The following is a 25,833-nucleotide window of genomic DNA, read 5'->3' on the forward strand; positions in this document are numbered from 1 at the left end:
ACCATGCGTGCTATTCACAGAGAATTGGTTTGGGAACACGGGAATGGGAAGAATGACAGGGATGAGAAGTTAAAAAGGATGTGCAGAGTGTGCAGGCAGGATGTTGGATACTTGGATTTCTGTGGCTGTTCTGGATCATTCCGGATGTTTCTGGCCCACTGCATATAATTATGAAGATATTTTGGAGCACATCATTTACAATTTAAAATATAATTCTCTGTGCACCGGGGACAGGGCTGAAAAACAGTATTAAATAGTTGTAATCACCAGGCCTCAGGTGGTGCAACATTAGGAAGAGACATGATTTTGCAGTGAAAATCACAGCATGGGCTCAGAAATTCATTGCCAGTGAACACAGTTTGTTCCTGCAACTGCAAATGCAAGTTAAAATTATACAGCGTAAAGAAAAAAAACAACATTTCGAACAAATGCCGTTACCCTCTCTGATCCCGAGCTCATTTAAGATGGACTGAGGCAACATTGAAAACTGTACTGTGGGCTGATGAATCAAAATTCCAAGTTATATAATATAGATGCTGCATCTTCTCTTTGCTAAAAAGGAGCGGGCTCATCGAACCATCTGGCTTCTTTTCCATTCAAAATCATCCTCTTTGATGCTATAGGGGTGCATTAGTGCACATATGTGGCTCTCCAGATCTCTGCTTTTTCTAGAAAGGGTTTGTTTTTTTTCAGCAAGATAATTCTAAACTAAACTGTGCACTGAAACACAGTTGCAGCTGCATGTATGAGGTATAGATTGAGCTATAGCACAACAAATACTTGCCTCGGTACACTACTTCCACAATCAGACTGAAAAACAAATGGACTTGAGCTTCAGACAGGACACTAGGATTTAGGTTTTCTGTGACAGCTCAGAGATTGGATATGGATGGGAAAAAACATACTTGATTGTTAAGATTAAATTTTGCTTATTAGCATAAAAAAGCTTGATGTGAATACTGGGAATATATACTGTCTTATTTTGTCACATGAGCCCAAAAAAACACTTGTTTGGCCCATTGAGATCCATCACGTTTTATAGTATCTGCTCAGGTTTACCACAGTAATAAATATTGCTCAAGTGTAAAGTTATGGAGCTGTGAGTACAAAGAGCGAGAGGTAGCTGGCACTTATAGATGACACCATGGAAGCTGTGGAAAAGCCAGAATACTTGCTGAAAATATCACTTGGAGTATCCAGAAGCCCAGCAGAATAGAAGTGGTCCAAATGACTTAATAAAACCCGAAACTGCACTGCCAAAATAATAGAGGTTTCTACAGACAAAATAACTGAAAATACTCAATTTTGTTGTACTAAATTCTTACTTTTGGTCCTGTGTTGTATTATATTCAAACTAAAATCCCTAGATAGGTACTGCAGAACAAATCCATCTCCCATGGAGATATCACCCCTTGATGACAACGGTCTTCACAAATAGGATATTGCACCAAAAACTGCTTAGATGTAACCTATATACAATACCTCATGAACTATAGACTTACTGTAATGCCCATATCGGTCCTGAAGTGGTAAATGGACTGGTTCTTATATCGTGCTTCTCTACTCTACTCTACCTGAGCACTCGAAATACTTTATATAACTTGTTGAACCTCTTGATTCACCCATTCCTTCAAGTGCTTTCTATCTCACACACACATTCATAGTCTTAGGACATTTGGAACAGCCAGGGATCAAACCACCAATCTTCCGATTAGGATGACCTGCTCTGCAACCTCCCCTAAAGGCATATATATGGTCACCACAGGATACCACCAGAGATCCCATGTTTTTGTCCCAAGGGCTGGAGATCCTTCACTGAAGTTTAGCAAGACCTACGTAAAATTAGAATTAGGTGGTTTTAATGTTGTGGCTGATCATAGTGTATTAATTATAAATTTCCCCCAAAATTAGCAGAAAGCATACAGCAAAACTAAAATGGATGAGTAAAAAGAAAAAGCCCCAAAGTGCCACTTAGGCTAGCAATTAGCACGCCACTCCCCAGGCTAACAGTAATGGAGCTAATTCCTGTTACTGCAGCTGAACACTGTGAACACAAACCATTTGTTTAACAGTTCCAGCCAGCTTGAGGCGAAACTCTCCTGTAATATATGAAGCAGCTCATTACAATTTCTCTTGCTGTTGGCTAAGTTTTTGCCCTGGCACTATTAAAGAAGAGGCTTACCAAGCTCAATTTGCCTGAAAATATCAGCTAATACCGTGATTGACCACATTTACTGAGATTTACCCCCATGCCTGAAGAAAAGAGGGAGGGTGAGAAGGAAACAAAGTCGGGGTGTGAAGGAATTGTTATGAAAATAGAGGTGGTAAGAGAACAAGTGAGAACGAGAGAAAGAGTCACACAGACAGAGAGAGGAGGGGTGGCAGATGGTGACATGTTGATTTATGAGCTGCAGGGCTTTTCATTAACCATACTGAGTTTTACTGAAACAGAGAAAGAAAGAAAGAAAGAAAGAAAGAAAGAAAGAAAGAAAGAAAGAAAGAAAGAAAGACTGAAGCAGAAAGCAAGAGAGGCAGACGGAACGACGCAAAATTGGAGGACACTGAGAGGGAAGCTGTGGGGTGGGAACATGGGAAAGAAAATGAAGTTTAGTGGAGTAATGCTGCTGATACTGTGATGCAATTTCAACCTGCGCTTCCAGTGGCCACGTACTCAAATATAAACTAGGTACATGTTTGTAGCAGGTGGTGTCTCTGCTGACTGACAGTACTGACTTGAGATAGAACATTACCTTGCCTTCGTCTATTTTCTTTGGCATTCCTGCGACCTGCAGACCTGTCATTAGCAATCTTTAGAAATGTCACTGTCTGCCAAATATAAGCATAACCAACCCAAGCACGAACAATATATTTATATCACATTGTGTGAGCTAGTTTCACTACCAAATACTGCCTTCAATAGTTTCAAATGAATCAAGAGAGATTATTTTCAAATTAAGGGCTGTTCTCCTCTTTGTCTACATGTTTACAATGTTGGAAACAGTATTTTCAATAAAACATGAAAACTTGTTTAAAAAAGCAACTTCTGTTTGTCACTAGCTCACTTTGTGGATGTAGTGCTAGCTTAGAAACTTACTTTGGTGATAACAAGTACCTCTTATTTTTAGTTTTGGTGAAAACCTGTATTTTTAAACCATAATAATGGGGCTTTAGTAAGTAAAATACACAGCACAGCCCTTCAATCTAATACTCTGCTCAACTTTCTTGTGTTGCCAAGTTATAAAGATGTTTTTTGGCAGCCATTATTCCACCCTCTGTATCTACTTCTTTCAATGTGCTCATTCGAAATAAATTGCTTCCAGCTGTTTTGCCTCTTGTTTGTGCTGCTTCTATGAGTGCACAATTACAGGTTAATGAATATATTGCAAACCAGAATTGTTGGAAACTAAAACGAGACCCTGTTCAGCAAGAAATCTGAAATGGTAACCAAAGGAGCTTACAAAGAAAAGCGTCTGGACTTCTTTAAGTTGCTTGAAGACATTTCACCTCTCATCCGAGAAGCTTCTTCAGTTCTAAGGTCAAATGGTGGGGACACAACATAGAAGAGCCACCTCCACAGGACAAGACTCAGCTGTCCATCTGCATCTAAAGGATAAAGGACACTTTTTCGAGGATGCCAGTGTTCATATTTTGGACAGAGAGGACAGATGGTTTGAAAGAGGAGTGAAAGAAGCCATCTATGTCCACTGTGAGCGACCATCTTTGAACAGAGGCGGTGGTTTACGACACCAACTGTCTGCCATCTATAATCCAGTTTTGAGTTCCCTCCCCAGACGCCTTAACCCCCACTCACATCCTGGGCCATCTGACCTCAGGAATTCGCATGATAAGGTGGGGCCAGGTTTCACAGTGAGCTCACCCGAAACTCTGGCTGATTGGGACCCACACCCGTTTTCACACCTTGGCTCAGGCGATTAGAGGATCATCAGGGGGTCCTTTTGTCCCTCTTTGGGGGGTTACTCCCACTAGGTTTAAATCTGGGACTCCCCACCATTTGACCTTAGAACTGAAGAATCTTCTCAGATGAGAGGTGAAACGTCTTCAAGCAACTTAAAGAAGTCCAGACGCTTTTCCTTGCAAACTCCTTTGACTACGATGACCTGGATGACTGAGAACCTTCACAGACTAAAATGGTAACATCACTAATGCTTTCGTAATATTTGAATATCGAAAAGGAGGGTGAGTAAGTGATCGACAAAGAAAATACAAACGAGAGACGTTTTTGTGTCACCGTAAACCAAAACTCCTGTCTTCACTTGCTTTCAGTCTTATTCATTTTTCCCCTCCTTTAATGCGCATATCAAATAAAGTCACACATAAACACAGGCATTGACTTGGCTTTACCAGTGTGTTTAGTTATTAGTAAAAATATGCATACTGAGGCTTCTAGCTTTTATGGAGAAAAAAATGCTCTATTTCTTTTTAATGGTTTCATCTGTAAAATGAAGGGGGATAATTTTTCAAAATATAAATACACTTTTTGAACACTTATGACAGCTTGAGACAACCTTTACTGTGAATAACCAGCTTTTTATATTTCATTGAGGGCTACAATATTCCCGTTGCCAGTACTGAATTTAAAGTGATTTTCAAATTTACTGTTTGCCAGAGGTTACGAACAAGAATTAAACAGCAAAATTGAAAGTAGGTTCATACAATGTGCTCACTGTGCCACTTTTAATTGTGGCAAACAAAATGTCAGATAAGATAAGCAATTTTTTAAATGTCCTGGACTGTCCTGGATCGCCCCACCGGGGTGCTGGTTTCCCTTTTTATTTTTTAAAAAGTGACTTGCTTTGACCTCCTAAGACCCAAACTCATTCATGGCATGCATTTTTAATTTCTCTTTGCTATTTGGGCTGATTGGGACCTGATGAATGTAAAAAACAAGAATTACGTGTTTTGTTTTGTTTTTTAGAAAAATGAGATCCACATATGAGGACTTTCGCTTTAAATTTCGATAGAACAGTGGCAGTATAATGTCCTCATAAGTGGATATCAGGCCCGTGTAAAGAAAAATGTAGTATTTTGGTCTAGACAACCGAAAATGTGATGTCCACATATGTGGACGCCAGGTCCTAGGAGGTTAACTTTAGCAGGATCACTGTCATTGGCCCACCTGAGCAGATCTATGTCAGAGTACTGGACAATAGAGTGTGTCATACCTCTCATGCATTCCACTTTTGTCCTGGTCATTGAATATTGGACAAACTCCTTATGGCCATGAGGATATTCTAGGGTGTGTAGGAGTTTGCTCAACCCTTGTGTGTGTGATTATGTGTGGGATCGAACTTGTCCCTCAGGGTGTCCTGTGGGAGGTTGCTTCAGGATCTGTTTTTATAGGCCATCCAGTCTTTGTACAACCATTATAATAGCGTAATACAGACTCATTTCCAGTGGGAGTTGGACTTCACTGTGGTTGCCCTTTGTCATCGTTTGCGTTCATAACTTTTGTGGACAGAATCTCTAGAGATAGGCAAGTGCACAAGGTCTCTAGTTTGGTGACCTGAGAACCACCTTTTTGCTTTTTGTGTGTGATGTGACTCTTTTGGCTTCAGTGGCATTCAGCAGTGACATTCACCTTGAACTGGGGCAGTTTACAGCTGTGTGGGAAGTGGTAGGAATGAGAATTAGAAAAGCTGGAAAAGTGTGGAGTGCCACCCATGGTTTCACAAGGAGTTGCTACCTCAAGTGAATGCTGTCCTTGCCTACTTTGGTGAAGAGAGATCTGAACATGAAACTAAGCTGTCAGTTTACTGGTTGATCTACCTTCCTCAACTATGGCCATAAGCTTTTTGGGTCCTACAAGGAGCAGACCCAGAGGAAGACCCAGGGCATGACAGAGAGATTATGCTTCTTGGCTGGCTTGGGAATACGTCTGTGTCCCACAAGAAAAGCTGGAGTAGGTGGCCAGAGAGAAGGAAACAGGACACAAAGCAATGGATGGATTGGATGCTAAACTAAAAAATAAGCCTTTTATACTTTACCTCCCACATTATGCATTGCCTTTTGGTTTTTCATACCAAGCCAGGAGTGCACTGTGCACCTATGTTCACTGACAGCCTCATTATTTCTAACACTCATGTTTTTATTCATGTCCTGAAATCCTAATCCTTTGTTTTGATTGACAGGTATATGATGGAGAGAACAGTTCGTCACGCCTCCTTGGTAATTTTACTCGTGAAGACATGATGGGTCGTGTCATCAATAGTACATCTAATCACCTGTGGCTGGAGTTTAATAGCAATGCTTCTGGAACTAATCAGGGTTTCCACCTTACATATACAAGTAAGTGATCTTTATCAAAATGTTTAAACCAGGAATACAGATCATTTAAAATGTGTATTTACTTGTACAGTGCTGGTTTGAAAGGAGCTTTTAACACGACTCTTGCTGTCTATCACAGACACCTTTCTACTTCAATTTTACTTTAAATTAAAGGGAAATGGCTTATACATATTTGCACATCCATAAACTGTTCCTTAATACCTTTTAATGTTTCATATTTCAAATTATGGGCAGCATGGTGGCACGTGGTTTGCACTGTTGCCTTAAGAAGGTCTTGAGTTTGACCCCACCATCTCGCTGGGGCCTTTCTGTGTGGAGTTTGCATGTTCTCCCCATGTTTGTGTGGGTTCTCTCTGGACATTCTGGCTTTCTCCTACAGTCCAAAGAAATACAATTAGAAGGATTAGGTTAATTGATGATTCTAAATTGCCACTGGTGTAAATGTGAGTGTGAATAATTGTTTGTCTGTCTGTGTCAGACTGGCGATCTGATCAGGGTTTATCCCACCTCTCACACTTTGGTAGCAGGGATAGGTTCCAGCCATCCGTGACCTTGTTGAGGAGAAGTGGAAGAGAATGGATGGATGGGTTTTAAAATATTCCTTCTTGATGTTGCACTTGGTGGAGACATCGTTTTGATTATCTGCAGTTAAACAGAAAATGTATATAGCAAATTAGTAGTTGTAGCCTGAGATCACCACATTAGGGATATCTGGTCTCCCTGATCCCATACAGAGGCAAGAGTTACACAAAAAATTACACAAATTCCATCACAAATTGTTGATCAAAAGTAGTCCTAAAAATGACAGCAATATATGCACACAGCTACGCAAACAGTAATTTACTATATGAGAAGTAGCTCATCTCAAAGATCGTCATGAAGAGATGTTTATAATTGAAATCTAGAGTGGTAGTAATTGTTTTTGATTGCCCTCTTGAATGTTTCCTGCACCTGCCCCATGCTTCAGTCAAGTGATTCTTGAGTGCTACTGTATATAGCAGAACAAAATAGGTGTCATGTACTACAAAACTGTAGAGACTAGCCTTTCTCAGTCAGCAAATTGCATTGCTTTGTTTTTCTTTTTCCCTTTTTGACAGCTTGAAAGATCAACAATCACTTTTCCCAAGGATTTTCTGTTGAGGGCCAGAGTGCAACAGTAGCTTACCAAGCATACTGTAAAAAATGAGTGCATGAATATCTAAAACAGGCTGTCTTTCTTTCTGACAAACACATATGCACACACACATCTTAATAGCTGTAAAGTGAGTCTCTTAAGAAGGCAAGAGCAGCTGCTGTGTAAGTCAAAGAGGCTATTAGAGGAGCATTTATCTGCAAGTCATTAAAAGAAGGTGAGAAAGTGACACATCTCGAGTGGAAGAGCGGCTGGACGAAGGGACAAACAAATGAAGCTAGATGTTATATGGACGCCAGATATATGCTCTGTATGTCAGTTAGGCCATTAGACAACCATCAATCAGTGAGTCATTAAACCAGAGAAGGTGACACCTTCTTCAAAGCGCTGCTGCAATAGATGAGCGGATGGATAGATAAGAGAGATTGATATAAGGTTTGAACAAAAGAAAGGGAGGAAGCAATGGCTCCTGATCAACGGAGGCAGCAATTGCTTGTTAAGCAGAGTCAAGAGTCTGAGTTAAACAGTTTCAGTAATGCACATTATTAGAGGCTATTTCAATACAGAAAATAAAATAATGTGCACATCTGTTCAGGACATTAAGAAAGCCGGTTGTTAGCAGTTTCTATTACAGTTTAGTAATAATGTGGTAATAGCGGCAAAACAAAGAACGTAATAATACAGAAATAGCAAGTTATAACCCCTTAATTACCACATTATTAGCCAAGTAATTACATTGTAGCAAAAGTGGTTATAGCTGACTAATATTACATTCAAATTTAAACGCTGGGTGATACTCAGACAAAAACTGAGGGTACTAAACTCAAGTCAGGACTAAATATTCCTGACTTATGTCTATAGCATTATTTATTTGGATGTAACAATGTAACTATTATGTTTAATGTTCTGGCTTATTACCTATGAAGGGAAACAAAAAGTACTAGGTAACCATAGATAACTATAAGTCAGTATACAGCAATTCATATTACAGTTATTACCATTTTTGTTGCTTGCAGGTTATTATATTGTTATCAAAATATTACTGTTACTGATAAAGTGCTACCATTAGGTGAATCTGTTTTCACTGAATTGACAGGTCTAAACACAAAAGTCAAACGTATAGATTGAGTGGATTCTCATTTTATGCCCTGAATCTGGCAAGCAGTAAAAACTTAGCAGGTTTACATATAATAACATCACCCAACAGTCAAGTGACTCATAGTGATCATCATAACAATTTAGCAACGCACTGCCAAATATGTCATTAAACTTTCATTGACAAAAGCTGAAATTTACCATGTAGAAATTTAAGTATCGCAGACTTTATTGGATAATTAAATATCTGTGCTGCTAACTGATGAATCTTCTTGAATAAAGAGCTTTTTTACAGCTCACTGTTTATTGTCCCTATAGCAACCCCTATCTGAGTGGGAATGCTATATCTATCATAAGCTGACCTGAGGGGGGAAAAAAGCATATGTTGGTTGCATTCTTGTGTCTTTGTTTAACCATCTGCCTTAATGGCAGGAAGTTTTTCTATTCTTGTGTATCTTAGAAAGTTAGAAACTCTGTTTTTTCTGTGTGTATGTGGGATGTAAAATTATCATTTAATGCTTTTTTTCCCTCCACATTTTCACTGCATAAATTTAACTGACAATGCTTTCCATTACCATTACAACTCTCATTATATTTTCAGAAAGTGAGAATCCCAACTTTTCTTTTTTTTGAATGTCACAGAAAGAAGCATAATTTTATAATTTTATGTCACAAGTATTTAGTATTTAGTATTTATTTATTTATTGTCATTGTCAAGAACAATGAAATTGCGTTTGGGGCTTCCATACAACCCAAAAAAAGAAGAAAATAATAAATACCCCTTAAAACCCAAGTGTACATATTTAACCCAGTGTGACTCCAATGCAATAAGACAATCCTTAGCAATAATGTTCGTAGAAATTCAGACAAAGACCTGAGAAACATGACAAAATACAACAATGCAACCCATTCAATATTATTGTACTGTGAGATATGATATCAGATATGATAGTTATCTATTTAAGAAAGAGGGGGGCAGGAGGGGGAAGAGAATAAAGATATGATGCACCAATGCAGACCAGTTCATTGCTATTAAGAAGTTGGATATGGTTATTGTCCGTGAGAGGGGGGCAGAGAGTTCAGGAGCCTCACAGCCTGTGGATACAGGCTGTTGGCCAGTCTGGATGTTCTGGCCTGTATAGACCTGTACCTGTATTAACATTGTGTTCAGACCTTGAAATTCTGTAGGACGTAGTGAGATTCTGGAGAAGAATACAATAACCTTATGTCCTTTTGTCCAGAATAGAATCATCCTGTGTGAAAGGTAGTGTTGCAGCATGGACAGGAAGACCTAATCACTATCCCTGTGTGTTTGTCTCCACCCAGGTTTTGACCTAGTACGCTGTGAGGAACCAGGTGTCCCTAGTTATGGCTATAAGATCCAGGATGACGGTCATTATGCCAACACTTTTGTCCTGTACTCCTGCAACCCTGGATACAGTCTTCATGGGAGCAGTACACTCACCTGCCTCAGTGGTGACAGACGCGTCTGGGACAAGCCGCTTCCTTCCTGTGTCGGTTAGTATGCCAGCATATGTGTAGGTTCCCTTCTGCATCAATATTTCAGAACTACAAGATCTGAATTATTAACCTCTGGACAACTCTCTTTTTCATACAATTCAGTGAGTGATATAGCAGGGAGAAGCTACTCATGTCTGTTTCTGAGTTGCAGCATGATGATTCAAAAGACAGTGTGCGAGAACAAGTGACTGAGTCAACAGACAAATGAATACTTTCAAAAGAGCGTGTGGGGGACTGATTCAACACTGTGGGAAATGTAGTGGTTCTAATACAATTTCTGCATAAAAACTGGCCTTTCTGATCATCGGCCTGTGCACATGAGATTACATGCACTGTGGCATCTGGTTGTCATCAGGTAGGATATTTTAGTGCATCGTGCTCTCTGTTTTAAGGATTGCGTGGTTAAGATGCAAAAATAAAGGGTGATTTCTGAAGTGATGAATTTATAATGTAAGCCAGACAACTCCCTAGTACCCTGAAGGTGTGAAGAGCATTTTATGCCAGAGACTTTGACAGAAGCCTCAGCTTTCTCTTTTATTCTCAGCATGCACAGCAAATAGAATATTCTATCAGAAGAGACTGAAGGTGATGTAGGAAACAATATTGATTCATCTGAAATTGTTGCTTCTTGAATAAAATTATGGTAAAATACGACCAAACAGAGATATTATGTCATAGAAGAGCTGCAATAACTCTTTTTTCGATGCACGACTATACAGACTGCTTGCTATATAACCTAATTTTGACCGCATGCTGTTTTTCTAAAGTTGTATAATGACAAAGTTTGTTTGTCTGCATGCTCAAAATTCATTTTAGTCAAATTAGATAGCAATCATTTCAGATATAAAACAAAAAAAGTTTTTCGTTGTTAAACAAACTTACTGCACACCCGTATGAAACTGATGATTCATGATTAAAACTGTCCTCTTAATAGGAATCACTTCTTCAACCCTTCTGACTCAATCTGCAACAGAGAATCATAAATAATAAGAAAAGACAGAAATGAAGATAAATGAAACTTTTAAAAAAGGACAGCCCTCCTGCACTTCTCTCCAACTCCAACAACACTACTTGAGTAGTTGAGAATGCTGACCACAGATTTAAAAATAAAAGAATCATCATCCATTTCCAATGTAAATGTCACAAACAGACAGTTACAGCAGTTACAGTATATCAGTTTTGCAATGACTGACCACCACATGACTGCACACAGTGTTTTTTCAGATAGTAAAAATAGTTTTTAAACTGTATTTGGCCCATTTAAAATATATTTGGGCATTTCTTAACGTTTTCAGGCAGATAAACTATCAGAGGATAGCTGTACCTTTAGTTGACATTTAGCACCTCTTAATTAGTTCTGAGAAAAGTATGCCAAGAGATTCAGGTGCTTTTTAACTTGTTTCCCTCTCTTGCTTTTAAGTGTGTAAAAGCTGTTTCATATTTTAACTACAACAAGTACAGCTGGTCATTCTGATTCCTTATTTTCATTCAGCAACCTCCAGTGAAGCATGGAAGGTTTGTTTACGTGTATTGTTTGTAGCTAGCTTTGAACCCCCTAAAGGAAATTTGCAATTTTTTAAAGTCCATAATTCCTATTTTGTTCATAAATATTGTGTGGCTTTGCATATTTTGGAAATGAAAGCACAGTTCCTGTAGGTATTCCATCTTGCTGAGTAGATGTGGGCACAGAGCACATGTTAATTTGGAATTCCCCACTGTAGTGCTTAACCATGTGTCTTGTAACCTGCCAGTACATCTGAAGTCTGTCATGTGGGTTATACCCAGCTGTGGTTTCTAATGGCAACTAAAAACAATGTGTGTGAATGGATGTGTATGGCGAAGAGTGTGTGTGTGTGACCCTGAATGCCTCTGCAGTCAGTAAAATTTTTGCAGCTGTTCTGTCACTGCCTTATTTCAGGTAAGCCAGCAACCGGGAGAATACTTGCTGGCAGAGCCCTGGGCTAACTACCTCTGTAGCTACCTTTGCGTGCTCATCCTTTATCTGTCTGTTGGAGTGTTTGTCTTTCTGCCTCTCTGACTGTCTCCTCCACTGTCTGTCTTGCTTACTCCCATATCTATGTGCATAAGCATGGAGATCAGGAGATAGGTTTGCCTCAGGCTGTTTCTATACCAAGAGTGGTTGTCTGCTACTTTGAGAATATCTTTTTTCCATTTTTCCCCTCTCCTTGTTCAAACTGACAAGGAGAGGGGAAAATTATTCCGACAATATTTCAGTTTTGGTAAAATCCGGGTTTTCATACAACACATATAAATTTACAATTTTGCATGTACTTATAAAAACACAAGACATGAACACAATAACCAAGCCACCTCTTCACATACAACTTTATAAAAGTAAAAAACATGAAAGATCAAATTTAAATAAATGCCTGCATATTTTTTTTACTTTTAAGTTCACACATGTGTATAAACTTTCATTACTACAGCACTCACTCACACATTATCTTTACATGGAACAGTTTCATTACAGCAATACATATTGTTATTGGAAAAAACTGTTTTGATAATTATATCTTTTTTCAAAAAAAAGATCTTTTGTATTTTCTTGTACAGTGTCCATTTATTATGAGTTACGCCTCACCATAGCTTGGCACATTACTTTTTTCTGTGTCCTACATAATTTTACTTTCAACAACAGAAATAGTCTTTTCGTTGCAAATTATGTTACTGAGATAAGATTTCTGCTTTTCTATTGGAAAGGTCCCAAAGGGTCAAGCCCAGAGCAGCATGCAGGATTCTATTGGCCTTGAAGTCCTTCCCTGGCATATATAAATATTGTTTATTTGTGTATGCTGCCATGTTAAGGTCACAAAGCTGAGCTGCAGGCAAAATATTGCAAAGTACTTTATCTGAATAAAGGGATGAACAGAATATTTGTCTAAAGTATAAACATTCTCCCAGTGTGATGACAAGCTCAGAGTTGTGGTGATAGTATGACCTGTAAGGATGTGTGCTTCCCCTGGTTCCCCTTGATACTGTACCAAGTAAATGCAGTAAATGTTTACATTTGAGTCTCCTGCAGTCCTCTGTCTACACTGAGGCAACACAGTCTAATCAAAATTTACATGACAATAATTAATGTCAAAGGCAGAGGTAAAGTAAAGCAAAACTATACTCTTTATCTTTCTTTTAAAGTGGAAAAACGTTAACTACCTTCCCTCTGCCTGTACATTCATCAGTATATGTCAAAGCCAGAACAGCAATTAAATTTGCAACGGTGTGAAAATATCTCATCAAAATTCTCCACACCTGTTGGCCTGATCTTTAAAACTTCTTCTCTGAAAATTGGCCAAGGCTTACTTTGCAAGTTGTGTTGTAAGTCCTATCTGCCAGCAAGAGTGATAAAAACACAACAGAATAGTTGCCTTTCTTTTCCTGCTTTCATTCACCAGGGACAGAAACAACTATGTTGTTGTACTGTGGATGGCGGGTGTGTTCACATGTCTGGATGTGCTTGCGTAACTGTAGAAATGTTTTCAAGTATGTTCCTGGCCTTGTGTGTGATTGTCTCTTGGAGTACCCTTTGTGTTTGTCTTCACATGGAAATTCTGATTTGTGTGCTTTCTGCCCAGGGTAATGCAACAACAGTAGGTTGCCATGGTTTTGTAGATTGTAGGGCTGTGTTAATGATGCACGTTTAACTCACACAAACAAACACACAGACATGCACAGATGTACATACACACACACAGACATACCTAAACAGCAGTCATCTTCTTGCGCTATGTGCTACCATGATGAGTTTAAATCTCTTACCAGCTTTGCCCCCTGATTTGTCCATATTCACTATTTTTAACCTCTCTGTCCACAAAAAACAATATAAAATTAACAAAAAACTCACTTGTGCTGTAAACTTTTTTCTTGAACTCCTTAACAGAAAAGAGTCATCAAAGTTATTTGCCAGCCTTGAAACGCTATACCAAAAGCTTGGATAATTCAAGGTTGATTTAACGATTCAAGCAGTTCTTAACTGAATCTCATTTAACTTGACCTTCACACCTCAGTGCAATTTACAGCGAAGAACAGAAGCTACATCTTATAGAGATAAATTGAAACATTAATACAAAGACAACCATAAAATGTTTAATGTAGGATCTGGTTTTATAGAGAGAAATCGTCTTCAGTGGGCCAAAATGTCGGGCCAGATCTAAAACTGGTGGAAACCCTACTTCTCCAAACCAACCCGAGGATAAGAAGACCCAGTCAAATACAGTCCCGATCAAACGTTTAAGACCACTTGGAAAATGGCAAAAAATCATATTTTGCGTGGTTAGATCTTAACAAGGTCCCAAGTAGAGCTTCAACATACAACAAAAAGAAATGGGAGTGAGACAAAACATTTTTTGAGCATGCAATTTAAACTGAAACAGGCTGTTTTACAGCTGATCAAAAGTTTGGGATCACATGGCCACTAATAGGTCAAATCTGTGCAAAAATGTGGATTCAAATTTTTTTTTTTTTTATACAAGTTATCATAAAATGCAGTACTTGCTCCAATGTTCCTTTATGCTTTCTTTTATTATGCATAGTAATGTCTGCTATGGTGTTTTAAAATATCTTGGTTAATATGCATTAGTGAATGGATGGATGTGTTTCAGCTGCTGACACTTTAAGCTGCATAAATTAAGGCATCAAATATGCACTTTTTTCCACTCTCATCTTCTTGCTTCCTGTCCTTGTAGCTGAGTGTGGAGGTCACATAACTGGTGCGGTGTCTGGACGGATTCTGTCTCCAGGATATCCTGCTCCATACGACAACAACCTCCACTGTACCTGGACTATAGAGGCTGATACAGGAAAAACTATCAGGTAATTTAAGTGCACGTGAGTAATGTCGCAATGACTTGCAGTTATCTGGGGTATTTCCTGTTCTACATTAATGGTAATGCTTCACAAAAGGATTGAAGAATAGAAACTGGCTTTTTTATAAATAAATAAGTCTGTTGATGTGAAAGTAAACAATCTTGTATTTTTGTGTTTCCTCAGCCTGCACTTTATTGTCTTTGACACCGAGGTTGGCCACGATATTCTGAGAGTTTGGGATGGCCCATCGGGACCATCAGATGGTGGGATCCTGTTGAAAGAATGGTCAGGGCCAGCGTTACCTGAAGACATCCACTCGACTTTCAACATACTTACGCTGCAGTTTGATTCTGATTATTTCATCAGCAAGCAAGGATTCTCAATACAGTTCTCCAGTAAGTAGCTTTCTCTTTATACTGATATCATTAAACATGAGGTAGAAGAAGAACATTTGAGTTACGAGAAACTGCTCAGAAATGTAACACGATTCTACTAAATCTGTAATTCGGGTGGTCTGCCCTACTTTACCCCTCAGATCCCTTTATGAAGGAAAGCCAATTACAAAATTACCTATTAATTTCGTTAAAACTCACCACTCATCCATATAGTTTTGTGGTAATCATATAAACCCTATTTTGGCTATAAGAAAATTAAGCTGGCATTAATGTGGAATTTAACAGGATTTCTGAAAAAGCTTTAGTCATAGAATCAAATGAGACATTTAATATCTCACCTTGGGAGCCATGTTCAGTAAGTACTGAAGTAGCCCACCAGAGACTGTGTCTCATTTCATTTTTAGAGCATGAAAGATTTATTTGGGAAACTGTAGTCTTGTGTTTTCTGTTAATTATTTTGTAGATAATGTTAATGAATTGATTTTTCTGTTTTTGTTTTGTTTGTGTTTGGGGGTTTTTTCCCCTTTTTTTTTAAGATGAGCTCACTGAACCTAAGCTGTTGCTGCCGTTTGTCCCAGGGCAACCTGCATGGTTGTTGTGCCATTTTGATGCAGAGATGCCCTTTGGTATTTGAGTCAGTAGACCCCAAAATGTCTGTGCATCCTCCTTTTAGATTTAAATCTTTTTGATCCACTATGGCACCAAAACCGATCAGAGGCACACTGAGAAAGAAGGATTTAGAAAGTACCATAACAACTAGGCGAGAATGTCAACTGATTGTTCACGAGACCATTCGTACACACCTGTTCTTTATACAGGTTTGTATAAACACAAAAGTCCAACACGCATAACTGTCAGGTTTTCTACAAATATTTAAAGTAATACAAATTTATGTCTACATATTTCTCGCTTTTTCTTTCTCGCCATCCTTACACATCGTCCCGTTCTTTCCATGTGGAAAACAATAAATATTTGCCCTTGGTAACATCATAATTATAGCCCTATTATTCCATTACTATGGTAATGACCTTATATTTTTACCTCCACATTGATTTAGGAGGTGGTATTCTCCACCGTTTGCATTTATTTAAGGCCAAGTTTTTTTCCTCCTTACTTCTTGACTTAACACCTTAGATTTATATGTTAAGCCCCTAAGGGGTCCAGTCCCAAAGGGTGGATAGATATCCCTTCTCTAAACAGTGCTGGAATTTCAGAAAACAGAAAGGGACAATATTTAATATCCAATTTATGCTGTATTTTTTTTTAACATAGATCATTTTTTTCTTACTCTTTAGACAATTATTAATCTGATCAAAGCACTATGTTGTACTTAACCAACAGGCAACCAAGCTATTTTACCAAATGAAATGTCGGAGTCAGGGTCCTTTATATTTGGCTCTGTTTCTGTTGACCATACCTATGAAATGTTATATATAACATTTTTAATGTAAAATTGTACATATAAAATTACATTGTTCAATCTCGTCTGTTCAGTTACTCTTATAAAGCATTTTCAGTTTCAGCTAAAATAAAATAGGAAAAAGAAAAAATGTCAATTTTTAAAGCCCATAAAGTGAATTGTGTGCTCAAGTATGCTTGTGCCATTTTAACACCAAACTAAGATGAACTCTGAAAATTAAAGTCGTTATAGATAGGTTTTTGTTTTTTAAGTCTTAAATCGTATTTATCTGTTCTATCTTAAAAGTAAATAAATAGAAATGTTATTTGTAGATATGTAATGCTTAAAGTATTTGGAGCACCTTAGGGCTGATTGTGCAGTAACGGGCAATGTAAGTTCATCTAAATCTAGTTATCCCCACTTAGCACGCTGCTTAGCTCGAAGGCAGAGCCAAAAATTACCTAACTTGTTGGGGTCAGTGTGACCACATGTGTCTCCCGATATCACTACTTCTGATAAGTAGAGTAATTATATTAGTCACTGTCAGCATGATAACATAATAATAAGCTCCATTTGGACTCACTCTGCTATGCGTGTGTGTATTGTTTTTGCTTCTGCTGCTGACAGTACGACACTGGCAGTAATGTTACGTTTGAGTGCATCTGTCTCCTTTTGTTCTCTGTGCTCCTAGTACATCAATATTTGTCTGCCTTTGTTTTCTGCACTCTCCAGCCACAACAGCCACGACCTGCAACGACCCCGGCATTCCTGTCAATGGTTCTCGATACGGGGACAGTAAGGAACCTGGTGACAGTATGACATTCCAGTGTGACCCAGGGTATCAGCTTCAGGGCAAAGATACTATCACATGTGTGCGAATGGATAACAGATTCTACTGGCACCCTGACCCTCCAACATGTGTAGGTAGGTGTACAGCTCTTTGTGGATCTCTTACTGCCAAGCTGGACCTTCAGTTAATTCACGTGATACATTACACTTTGTTTGGGGGCTTATATATATCATATAGCACACTAAAAAAACAGAATATGATGAATTATATTATTAGATTAGATTAGATTAGATTAGAGATTATATCTCTCGGCTGGCCTGGGAACGCCTTGGTGTTCCCCCGGATAAACTGGAGGAGGTGGCTGGGGAGAGGGAGGTCATCCAGTTCAGTTTTGTCTCACATGTGACATTGTGTGTCACGTTAGAGTAGATGGATGTGGAAATCAAAAGAGATTACCATTCAAGGTCCTGAGCTACATTATTTTCAATTATTCAAGGATCAGAACGGACAGATTTCACAAGTCACTGAAAACTCCTGAAGTAGCAGGTTGCTCGTGTCGTCAGCCACCCAGCTTGCACCAAGACACCACAGACAGCTGGCTTACTGTTAGATGCTACGGTCTCCTTTTCTGTTGCCTTTTGCTTTTCTTATCAGCCACCAGTGTATAGAAGTCCTCCAGCAGAGTTACACAGACCAGAGATTGCCTTGTAACCATGTGTGTGAAACACATTATTCTTTGTCCCTGATATTGCCTTTGACTCTTTGCTAGTGACCTCAGGTTTGCATGAATGTAGATAAAATGTTGGGCTCATATCTCGCTCCATTTTCGCTTTACTTAGAGGGTGCTTCCCTGTCCTGCACTTTCACTTCAGGTAGCGAGTCCTCTGTGTTCAAAAGCTCCCAAGATGAAACATACTATACACGACTATGCACAATGGACTTAGTGTGTTAGTGTGCTTCTGCTTGTGAGTGATTTGCAAGTGTTAATGCCTTTGTTTACTTCTATTTCACTGTTGATAATCCATTCACACCCACCTGCCAGCCCCAAGACACATCTCTGTGTTGCTAACTCTTCCTTCACATCACCAAATTGCTGCTTGAATGCATCTTTCTGTCTCTCTTGCCAATATCTTTTTCCTGCTCTCTGGCTTCTTGTGGGATAAAAGATCGCTAGGGGTAATTTTCTCTCTTAACTACCCCCAGCCCTACACTCTGCAACTAAATCTCGCAGTCTCTCTCTCTCTCTCTTTCTTTCTCTTCTGCTGTCTGCAACCACCTTTGGAGGTTATATTGTCCACTAGGGGTTTTTCCCACTGTCCTCACCAATTTCTGCTATACTTGCCATTACCAACTAACTCATTTTGTCTCTGCCTTTCTGTGGGTTTTATATGACAGGTCAATCAGGGGTTATTCTGAGTCCAAATAACCCCAAGCCCAATGCTATGCAATAATGTTTCTCCCTTTTTCCCCCTCACTGTTCTCTCTCATCTTCAGCAACATGTGGCGGTAACGTCAGTGGTCCTTCTGGGGTAATTCTGTCTCCCAACTACCCCCAGCCCTACCCGCCTGGGAAAGAGTGCGACTGGAGAATCCGAGTCAACCCAGACTTTGTCATTGCCCTCATCTTCAAAAGGTAGATTACCTATTAATTGTATCTATTAATGAAAGACTAACCTTTTACCTTCCCTTTTCCCAAGCATGTATGTTTATGAACCTTAAGCTAACAATTGCAGCTGACTCAGTAGATGAAAATTTATGTTTTTGCCACTTTAAGGCAGATTAAGCATATACACATTATTTTATGTGTTTTCCCTAATGATAAAGGGGTGGTTCCTGCTCTATTTTCTTAAAGGGAAATGTTTAAGAGGTGTTGACATAGAAAACAAAGCAACTTTGACAGTTTCTGATAACTTCGTGTTAATTAAGGTTTTATAAGTGTCACAATAATATGTAATGTATGTGTGTTCTGCATGAAACAAAAGCCATCTTGAATCGTGTCTATTTATTGTGCCTGAAAATGCTGATATTTCTCACAGTCTCTAAGACATGTCTTATTGGCACATTCTGGTAAGTATTTAAGCTTTTTTTGCTAGAAAAATTATTAACAGATTATATTAGGATGTTACAACAGGAAAGATCAGGGACTGCAACTGTAATAACACATCAGGACAGGCCGATGATTTCACTGATGATATAAATGTTTAAAGTGTTTGTCCAACTGTGTGAGAAAACATTAAACATTTTAATTTTAAAGATTTTAATGAATGTTTATAGAAGTTTTAGTGTCGACTCCCTGTAACCGTGGCCATCGCAGAGTCAAAAAAAGTCATTCTGCAGTAAAATTCATTGTTTTTGTAGTAAGATTATCTCTTTAGAAATCATAACCTTTTAACAGCCTAAGGCCCAGATTTACCAAATGGACCAAATTAACAGATAAAAAAAAATGGTAAAAATCCACTAATGGGAGTGGAAATTCGGAACTAATATATATACACTGCTCAAATTTAGGGATCACTTTTTAATCAGAGTATAGCAAAAAGTCAGTTAAACCTCAGGATATTGGACAGCCCCCAAAACAGGAATTATTTTATTTTTCTCTCCTCATCTTCTATGAGAGTTTTTCCACAATGTTTGCATCTGGCTAGGGCCAGTGTCACTACTGATAACATGAGGCGATAACTGGACCCTACAGAAGTTGCACAGGTAGTTCAACTCCTCCAGGATAACACATCAGTACATGCCATTGCTGGAAGATTTGCTGTCTCCAAGCACAGTCTCAAGAGCATGGAGGAAATTCCAGAAGACAGGCAGTTACACTATGAGAGCTGAATGGGGTTGGGTCCTTAACCCATCGGTAGGACCGGTATCTGTTCCTTTGTGCAACTACAAACAGTATAAGCACTATCAGAGAATTACAAAATAACCTCCAGCAGGCCACTGGTGTGAATTTCTATGACCAAACAATCTGAAAAGACATCATGAGGATGGCTGAGGGCCCCACATTTTCTACTGGACCTCATGTTTTCCAGAAACTCAGTGATGCCCTGGTCCAGATCTGGCAGGAGAGCCCATGGATACTATGTGTCGACCCATTAGGAGCATGACCTGGTGTTAGGCATGCATACAAGCGCAAGTGCGGCCCATACAAACTACTGAGTACCATTTTGAGTTACTGCAATGAAATCTCTGCAAAATGGACTAGCTTGCCGGGTCATTTTTTCACTCAGATTTTGGGGTGTCTTTGAATTAAGCACTTTGATGGTCGATCATTTCCATTTCCACAAAATGATGCAGCATCTATTCATTTCTAACATATTACCTAGTCCATAACAGTTTAGATATCTAGCCTTTTTTTCCATTGTCATCTAATGCGTTTTCAAAACAGTGTACAAAGATGTGTACAGATCGTTTTTGACTAATCTACATTCTACCAAGAGCATCCCCAATGAAGGGATGAATAATATGTTAACTAAAATAGTTAAAGTTTAGGACTGTGCACATGTTTCCTTCTGGAAGCAGAATGGCATCAAATTAAAAAGAGGCAGCTGGTGGAGAATCAGTATGTTTTTGATATAGTCTTCTGTTACATATTATTGTTAACTCCGCTGATAACTTTGTCTAATCTATTACAAGCTAATCCACAAAATAAAGCTAAAACTGAAATCTGTAACTTTTGACATGTATGATTTTCAGAAGAATGCAGTTATTTACTGCCAAATTCTGACCCATACATATATCAATGAAGCAATTGTTAATGTTCCATTTGCATAAATGTGCACATAGCCCGTAATTGGATATTGTAAGATTCAGTCATTAGATATGTCTGAATCTAAATCCCAGTGATTGCTTCATTTTGACAGATGTTTGAATGTGGTGTTTAAGAGACCTGATAACAACAAGGTAGAAGTCCAAAAAAGCTGCTCTGCTTGTTTCTCTGCTGAAAGGAAAAAATTACAGATACTTTTTTATCTTTGAAGAATCTTTGTGGAGAAATGGGACTAAAAGGCTGAAACACTGCCCATCATTCACTATAAAAGCTAATTTGGCTTCCAATACGTATTTGTAGGCCTTTTGAATTGGGATTCTCCTCTTCCCTCACTCCAGTGTGTCACGCTGAGTTCAGTTCAGTTTAGCTAACAAAGCCAAAAAACAAGAACTGTTAACATGTCAGGGCGAAGACTGTGCAAAGAGACAGATGTCAAGACAGATGCAACATTTTGGCACCACGTTCATAGCTTTTTGCATCCAACGCTTCCAATTACATGCTCATTCTGACATTTTCCCCCGGCATCCCGAATAAATTGAGGCTTTTAGCGCCAACTATCGATCATAATAACACATGCTTTTATTGCGTGTGAAATACAGTGCAATTTGCAATAAATTGCACGTGTCGAACCTTAGCCATTTCTATAATTCCTACCTGCGTGCATGCTTTTCAGTCACAAATTTCACATAGCTGGGATTGTTAATAAATCTGACCCTAAATCTTTTTAGTCTTTTATGTTTCATCACTGTGACCATTTTGATAATGTCCTACACATAGGAACAAGGTATTCTAAATTAACAGTATCTAATGATCTAATGTATATATCAGTGCAACATTGAATACATCACTATACAAATATATCTATTTGTATTATATCTATATTGAAAAGTACTGTGACTGCATGCAAAAAGAAATTAGAATGATCTTTTTCAGACAAACACACTAAACTTGATGCAGTGAGATTACAGATACTATTCTTGCCTTGAAATTGCTGTGTGAATAAAAGGAATTTCCAACCATTTAATGTTTTGTTTTTTGGTAATAGGGCAGTGTTTATTTACATTTCGAGTTCTGCTTGTGCCTCGGTGGTAAATATTTTACAAGTCACAGTGGTTAGCGGCTTATGACTAAAGCAAAAGTGAAGACTTGAGCTTCAAATGTAGCAAAAGAGATAAAAGCAAAGCGGACTTTCTCCAGATTGCCAAAGGAGAAAAAATGACCCAATTTTTGCTTCATGTTTTTAAGCTTGAGAGATAATTCCCTTCTGTTGTAACAGTGAGGCAGTTTTATTTTACTTCTAATTAAGTTGTATTGATATTGGTTGTTTTCTGAATGTTGTGTATCATATTTTTCATGATTTGTTTAAATTTAACTGTTATTTCTAAGCTTAGCTTGAATAGACTACAAAATGACCCAGTTAGTAATGACTTCCCGATCAGCCTTTGAATTTAATCACAATGTGTTTCTCCAGTCAAGACAAACCTAGTTTTGAGATGTCATTATCTGAGCGTCCACATCCAAGTGAACTTTCTTTTGTAGCTGTTTTAAAAGGTATCAGCCTGAAATCTTATTTCATTTGTAAAAGAACCTAAAATTATATTTTATGTATGTTTTAAATTTACAGGCTATTTGGAGTCATTTTAAAACAAAACACATCCGTATTCATTTCATTTCCATGTCATTACAATATATTTTAAAATGTGTAATTCATTTCATAACAGTCTACTCTCTCAATTTTATGTCATTTTCCCTGATTTTTCATCCAGATCTTAATATACTCTAGTTTTACTGTTGTGGTTTGTAGGGTAATAATGTTGTGCCATTTCTTTTCAGCGAGTTTTAGTTTTATCACACTTAGTTTCTTTAGCATTTACACCCACGTGTATTACTAATGCAAAAGGTATTAGTAAAGACCATTTAAAGCTCCGTCAGTGCAAATGGGGTCTGGGTGTAGTTAATCTCATTTTATACCAGACACAAAACAGGCCTTAAACTGAAACATTCATTGCACTCATTTTAACTTTGGTAATTTTTGCATACCACATTATTAATGTGTATTTTCAATAACTAATTTTGCAGTGGGAAACTTGACGCCTGTTTTAGCCTTCAAAAAGTAGGGGAAATACAGTGGCTTGCAAAAGTATTCGGCCCCCTTGAACTTTCCCACATTTTGTCACATTACAGCCACAAACATGAATCAATTTTATTGGAATTCCACGTGAAAGACCAATACAAAGTGGTGTACACGTGAGAAGTGGAGCGAAAATCATACATGATTCCAAACATTTTTTACAAATAAATAACTGAAAAGTGGGGTGTGCGTAATTATTCAGCCCCCTGAGTCAATACTTTGTAGAACCACCTTTTGCTGCAGTTACAGCTGCCAGTCTTTTAGGGTTTGTCTCTACCAGCTTTGCACATCTAGAGACTGAAATTCTTGCCCATTCTTCTTTGCAAAAGCTCCAGTTCAGTCAGATTAGATGGACAGTGTTTGTGAACAGCAGTTTTCAGATCTTGCCACAGATTCTCGATTGGATTTAGATCTGGACTTTGACGGGGCCATTCTAACACATGGATATGTTTTGTTTTAAACCATCCCATTGTTGCCCTGGCTTTATGTTTAGGGTCGTTGTCCTGCTGGAAGGTGAACCTCCGCCCCAGTCTCAAGTCTTTTGCAGACTCCAAGAGGTTTTCTTCCAAGATTGTCCTGTATTAGGCTCCATCCATCTTACCATCAACTCTGACCAGCTTCCCTGTCCCTGCTGAAGAGAAGCACCCCCAGAGCATGATGCTGCCACCACCATATTTGACAGTGGGGATGGTGTGTTCAGAGTGATGTGCAGTGTTAGTTTTCCGCCACACATAGCGTTTTGCATTTTGGCCAAAAAGTTCCATGTTGGTCTCATCTGACCAGAGCACCTTCTTCCACATGTTTGCTGTGTCCCCCACATGGCTTGTGGCAAACTGCAAACGGGACTTCTTATGGTTTTCTGTTAACAATGGCTTTCTTCTTGCCACTCTTCCATAAAGGCCAACTTTGTGCAGTGCACGACTAATAGTTGTCTTATGGACAGATTCCCCCACCTGAGCTGTAGATCTCTGCAGCTCGTCCAGAGTCACCATGGGCCTCTTGGCTGCATTTCTGATCAGCGCTCTCCTTGTTCGGCCTGTGAGTTTAAGTGGACGGCCTTGTCTTGGTAGGTTTACAGTTGTGCCATACTCCTTCCATTTCTGAATGATCGCTTGAACAGTGCTCCGTGAGATGTTCAAGGCTTGGGAAATCTTTTTGTAGCCTAAGCCTGCTTTAAATTTCTCAATAACTTTATCCCTGACTTGTCTGGTGTGTTCTTTGGACTTCATGGTGTTGTTGCTCCTAATATTCTCTTAGACAACCTCTGAGTCCATCACAGAGCAGCTGTATTTGTACTGACATTAGATTACACACAGTTGCACTCTATTTAGTCATTGGCACTCATCAGGCAATGTCTATGGGCAACTGACTGCACTCAGACCAAAGGGGACTGAATAATTACGCACACCCCACTTTGCAGTTATTTATTTGTAAAAAATGTTTGGAATCATGTATGATTTTCGTTCCACTTCTCACGTGTACACCACTTTGTATCGGTCTTTCACGTGGAATTCCAATAAGATTCATTTTTGTGGCTGTAATGTGACAAAATGTGGAAAGGTTCAAGGGGGCCAAATCCTTTTGCAAGCCACTGTATGTCAAATAGTTTATCCGTGATTTTCTTTTCTTTTTCCTCACCAAGTCAAATTTTTAAGTCTCACAAAACAAAAGTTTATATATGTTTTGTGAGACTTAAAAATCTAAAGATCTTTCTATAGCTCATTATAGTGCTGAAAAGTCAAACAGAAAAGTACTTTTCTGCTACTTTTGCAGTATCGCTGCCCTTAATGTCAAACAGTCTCTCTCCATCTCTTTCTCTTCATGTTTCCTTGCTATGACTGGACACACAAACTCTTACACAGACACACACTTCCAACCAACTGATTCACAGTCTATCCATCTGTGAGAGAACGAGCTACTATACACACACACACACGTAGACTTGTAGTCAAGACCGCCTAAACCAAGACCAAGACAATACCAAGACTAGAGGGTATCGAGACCAAGACAAGACCAAGACCAAAGCAGACCGAGTCAAGACAAAGTCGAGACAAGACCAAGACTGAGACTGAGACAAAAAAGTCTTTAAACTGCAGCCAGATGCTGCATCGTTTACGGGTCACAGGCATATTTATGTGTTTTTGCGATGCACTCGCACAGCCCTCCTCACCGCTGTCTACTGTCTCACTCGCTTACTGAGAGGACAGACGCACCAAGACAAGACCAAGATCACCTAAAAGTGGTTTCGAGACCGGTCTCGAGACATCCAACTCTACATACGCGTGCTTCGACCATAAATGTTACAGTACATGTTGTCCTCTTTCAAAGTGTGACAACAGGATGACTAACCTAATGATAAGACTGCTGTTGCAACAGTTTCCTATTTTTCTGAATGTCTTAAGTTATTTACGTTTTCGGTCAAATATTTCTGTCTTCGTTTTAACAGAGTGACAAATATCCATAAAACATCAAAC

General features: G+C 38.7%; 1 protein-coding gene and 1 long non-coding RNA gene across 3 annotated transcripts in view; one reads left to right on the forward strand and one right to left on the reverse strand.

The window, feature by feature from the left end:
* Positions 1 to 25,833, forward strand: part of LOC146678517 (CUB and sushi domain-containing protein 1-like) — a 479,448-nt gene that overhangs the window by 361,485 nt on the left and 92,130 nt on the right. For both annotated transcript variants that reach the window (XM_085400429.1, XM_085400436.1), the window contains exons 25-30: positions 6,150 to 6,306; positions 9,860 to 10,051; positions 14,758 to 14,884; positions 15,062 to 15,273; positions 17,405 to 17,596; positions 18,957 to 19,095. In XM_085400429.1, coding sequence (XP_085256555.1) covers positions 6,150 to 6,306; positions 9,860 to 10,051; positions 14,758 to 14,884; positions 15,062 to 15,273; positions 17,405 to 17,596; positions 18,957 to 19,095 — 1,019 coding nt within the window. The remainder of the gene's footprint in view (positions 1 to 6,149; positions 6,307 to 9,859; positions 10,052 to 14,757; positions 14,885 to 15,061; positions 15,274 to 17,404; positions 17,597 to 18,956; positions 19,096 to 25,833) is intronic.
* The window catches only part of LOC146678520 (uncharacterized), a 30,978-nt gene continuing 11,472 nt past the window's right edge, over positions 6,328 to 25,833 (reverse strand). The window contains exons 2-3 of the long non-coding RNA XR_014910265.1: positions 6,814 to 6,948; positions 6,328 to 6,679 (exon numbers count right to left, since the gene is read on the reverse strand). This is a non-coding gene — a long non-coding RNA (uncharacterized LOC146678520). The remainder of the gene's footprint in view (positions 6,680 to 6,813; positions 6,949 to 25,833) is intronic.

The sequence above is a fragment of the Rhamphochromis longiceps genome, linkage group LG1, assembly GCF_057381845.1.
Source record: "Rhamphochromis longiceps isolate RC_006_pf linkage group LG1, R_longiceps_female_GT1.1, whole genome shotgun sequence".
Taxonomy (NCBI): Eukaryota; Metazoa; Chordata; class Actinopteri; order Cichliformes; family Cichlidae; genus Rhamphochromis; species Rhamphochromis longiceps.